Genomic DNA, 4,652 nt, shown 5'->3' on the forward strand with positions numbered 1-4,652 from the left:
TCCCAAAGGAGAGAGACAGAAAGATTTCACATAAGTGAGAAAATGTGGAAAGATTGAGAGAAAACTCTGAATATTTTGGAGAGAGAAACACTTTACCTTGTGAAAAACACTTTCTAGTTTTTGGGGTTTTTCAACTTTGCTCTTTAAATTGATAAATTGAAGTTGAATCCAAAGTGAATATTCTTGTAATTGATTAATCTCATGTTACCCATGGTTGCTTTCATGAAAGGTATAATTTCTTTGCTTTTTGTGAAGGGTGGCTAAAACCCCAAGATTTAGGGGTGGAATTATGGGGTTGCGTGTTGATTTGATGTAGTGGTTATTATGTTGTGCTCTGATTTTCTATTGTTCATACATGAATGTAGGCTAATTAGCATGGGGTTAATTTTTGGGTTAATGTTGCAAACTTAATTTCTACTTTCGATCTCTTGTCGATGTTCGAAAGAGATTAGTTGGAGTTGGTAGTTAGTCTGATACTAGCAATTTAGGTTTAATGTAGGTAACTTGCTTGAAAATAGAGGTTATGGGTTGGATCTATTTGCCCTATTTCTGTATCGAAAGAGAGAATAGAGTAAAGTATTGGGTTTTTTAGTATAGCATATTGTCACGACCCAAATCGTTGTGATTGGCACCCACACTAACTCTCCGATGGGCGAACCATTACTACAACCCAACTAAGCAGTTTAATGAAAACTAAGCATTTAATGATACTGAAGCAAGTTTAAATGACTAAATAAGATACAGAGTTCCCATAAACTCTGAAGGTCTAACAAAACAACTATTGCGAAAATTCAACCCGTAGAACTGAAAGTCATTGTACCAAAACTCTGTTAACCAAGAAGTCTAAGGAAAAATGGGGTGCAACCCCGAAAACTAAACATAGCAGCCTAGATAGATAGTCTAAGACCAAAAAGAATGGACTAAACAAAAGAAGGATCCATGGCAGCCTAAAAGAACTAGCACACCCTCGAATCTGGTCGCGATCAATAATCTCCTAACTGAGGTCTGTTAGTAGCCTATTGAAGATGCCCTATACTCAATACAGAAAGAGCAAGTGCAGTATGAGTACACAAAACCACGATGTATTGGTAGGATCACGCGACTACTCCTGTAAGCACAATATATACAAGCAATTACAACACAATAAGCACACATATACAGAACACATAGTTCAGTTATCATTTTAGGAACAACATACAATTTTCCAATATCAATGACAGGTAAACATGAACATAACAATCACAAGTGGTCTTCTCATGGAACTCACACCCAAACTGTTAGTGTGTCGAAACGTGACACCCGATCCAATATACATGTGTCGGAGCGTGACACCCAAACCAATATATGTGTAGGAACATAACACCTGATCCAATATATGTGTCTGAACGTGACACCCGATCCAGTCAGCACAACAACAGTCATAATCACAACCATAATGAACAATACTCATAGTCATACAATCAAGTAATAGGTTCATGGCATGTATTGTGCACACATAATCATTTCATTAGATTTGATTCACATTTGGATATTCACATACATGCACACATACAATGAAGCAATTATCCGGCATATATCACACAACAAGAAATCAAACTATCACCTACCTCGAAACCAAGCCAAAATACTCCTAAGACACTTGAGTCTTTCCTTTCTGAAGTCTTTCAGCTTGTTCTTGGTCTATAAACAAGTAATTAATGCAAGGATCAATAAACAAGGTCTAATTTATCTAGATTATAAGAAACTTATCAACCCAAAACCAAATCCATGATCCTAATGTTCAACTAGGGCTTTTCCCATCATCAACTTTAGGCCAAAACCTTTACCCAACGGTAATAACCCAAGATTCTAAGTTCTAGGAATAGAAATATGGATTAAGGGAGTAATTAACTTATGTTTAGCGCTAGAAATCGTGGAAAACTGTCAAGAATCTCCCTAGGTCGTCCCTTAGCTCTTAAGAACGATGTTTTACCGAAAATAATGAAATTGGGGTTTTCCCTAACTTAACTAGCAACAGGCTCGCCATAGCGAACCCCATCCCACCATAGCGGCCACGCCTTGGCATGATTAATCCCGCCCCGATGGCTTGCACAGAGACAAAAGCTCGAAATTTGAGTCACAAGCTCCCATTTCACAACACACCTTCAAACCGGGACGTTCTAAAACTACTCTTTAACGCCAAGATCAATTTCGAGAGTTCTACTCGCTTGAATTCAATTCTGTAAAACCGTACAGGCTCCTTAACGTCTTGGATATCCACTCATGTGATCAAATTCATAATTACATCCCACATTCATTACCAGATTTCTCTAGACCTCACCTCACTCAGATTTCATCCAAGTCTGGCCTAGGCTAGAAATTTCCAAGTTACTACTCAAAAGTTTTCTGGCCCAAATTCCTTCCCCATTGGCTTTTCCATAACGACGGGAATCGTTCGTTACAATAGATACCAATTTACCCATCACTCATCCCCGAGTGAAAAAATAAGAGAAAAGGGATAAAGCAAGACTAGAATAGTACATGAATCGTCGAATAACTAGGAGAAAGGGGCTAAAGCAAGAGTAAAGTAGCTTCCTCAATAGGACGATGCTTCCATTTAACTTTCACAGACATTATCTCCTTAGTTCTCAGCTTTCGAACATCGCGATCCAGAATTGCAACTGGTTCCTCCGTATGAAGGTCTTTGTCTAACAAAATTGAGTCCCACTTTATGATGTAATCTTTGTCCCCATGATACTTATTCAACATGGACACATGGAACACTGGATGAACTCTACATAGGCTAGGCAATAAAGCCAATCTATAAGCCACTGGCCCTACACAGTCAAGAATCTAAAATGGTCTGATGTATCGAGGAATAAGCTTGCCCTTCTTGCTGAATCTCATTGCCACTTTCATGGGCGACACCTTTAGAAGAATTTTCTCACCAGCCTGAAATGTCATGTCCCTTACCTTGCGGTCTGCATACTTTTTCTATCAACTCTGGGCTACTAGAAGCTTAACTTGGATACTCATCACCTTATCATGAGCATCCTTCATCAAATCAACCACCAAAGATTTCACATCTCCAACCTCAAACCACCCTATGTGTGATCTAGATCCCCTCCTATAAAGTGCCACAAACGATCCCATGTCAATGCTAGAGTGGTAATTGTTACTATAGGAGAACTCACACAATGGTAGGAACTTATCCCAATGCTCTCCAAAGTGAATCACATATCCCCTCAACATGTCCTCCAACACTTGAATAGTTCTCTCTGACTGCCTATCCGTCTGTGCATGGAAAGTTGTGCTAAAAGTGAGTTGAGTGCCCAACTCCTCATGCAATGTTTCCCCAAAAGTGGATGTGAACTGCGTACCACGGTCTGAGATGATAGAAAGGGGCACTCCATGCAGCCTCACATTTCTTTCACATAAACCTTAGCCAATTGTTGAGCATTATAGTCTACTCTGACTGGAATGAAATGGGCTGACTTAGTCAATCTATCAACCACCATCCAAATGGAGTAAAACTTTCCCAAGGTCTTGGGAAGACCAACCATAACATTCATAGCTATCCTTCCCCCACTTCCATTCCGGAATTGGCATTCCCTGAAGCAAACCTGCAGAACTTTGGTGCTCATACTTTACCTGCTTACAGTTTTGGCACTTAGCCACAAACTCAGCTATGTCTTTCTTCATGTCAAGCCACCAATAAAGTCATTTTAAATCGCGGTACATCTTGGTCACACCCGGCTGAAGGGAATACTGCGAACCATGGGATTCTATCAAAATCTTCTGAATCAAGTCATCCACTCGGGGAACACAAAGTCTTCCCTTAAAACTGATCACACACACACCCCTCCCGCATTAAGAATCACATCTTATGCCTTACCAGACACTCTTTCTGAGCTCATTCAAACTCTCATCCTCAAACTGCTTGGCCTTGATCTCTTTAATGAATGTGGGCCTAATCTCAATGCTAGCTAACACCCCACATTTCTCTGAGATGCCCAACTGCATGAACTTAGACTCCAAGGTCTGAATCTCCTTGGCCAAGGGTCGCTTGGACACACCAAAGCAAGCTAAACTACCCATACTTACCATCTTCTGACTTAGTGCGTCTACCACCACAATAGCCTTACCCCGATGATACTGGATGGTAACATCATAATCCTTGAGTAACTCCATCCACCTTATCTGTCTCAAATTTAGGTCCCTTTGAGTGAATACATGTTGTAGACTACGATGATCAGTAAACACCTCACATTTGACACCATAAAGGCAATGCCGCCAGATCTTGAGAGCAAACATTACCACTACTAACTCCAAATCATGTATCGGGTAATTTCTCTCATGCACCTTCAACTGTCGCGATGCATCAGCTATGACATTTCTTTCTTGCATCAACTCAACACACAAGCCCAAATATGAGGCATCACAATAAATAATGAAAGCTTTACCTTCCATCGGCAGGGTCAGAATAGGTGTTGTGGTCAAAAGAGTCTTGAGTTTTTGAAAGCTCTCTTCTCATTTGTCAGTCCACTAAAAAGGTACCTCCTTTTTAGTCAGCCCTTTCAAATGAGTGGCAATAGAAGCAAAATTCTTTACAAATCGACGATAGTAGCTGGCGATCCCCACAAAACTCCTAACTTCAGTCACACAGCTAGGGA

General features: G+C 40.3%; 1 protein-coding gene across 1 annotated transcript; it reads right to left on the reverse strand.

Annotated features, from left to right (window-relative positions):
- Positions 1-2,550: 2,550 nt before the first annotated feature.
- Positions 2,551-4,449, reverse strand: LOC125831864 (uncharacterized). The gene is made up of 3 exons (XM_049511004.1): positions 4,084-4,449; positions 3,540-3,630; positions 2,551-2,816 (listed from the first exon to the last, which is right to left on the reverse strand). The coding sequence occupies exons 1-3, from the start codon at positions 4,447-4,449 to the stop codon at positions 2,551-2,553; spliced, it is 723 nt and encodes a 240-aa protein (XP_049366961.1).
- Between the last annotated feature and the right edge of the window lie 203 nt (positions 4,450-4,652).

This window comes from Solanum verrucosum, unplaced genomic scaffold, assembly GCF_900185275.1.
Source record: "Solanum verrucosum unplaced genomic scaffold, falcon-dt-bn FXZP01000018.1, whole genome shotgun sequence".
Classification (NCBI taxonomy): Eukaryota; Viridiplantae; Streptophyta; class Magnoliopsida; order Solanales; family Solanaceae; genus Solanum; species Solanum verrucosum.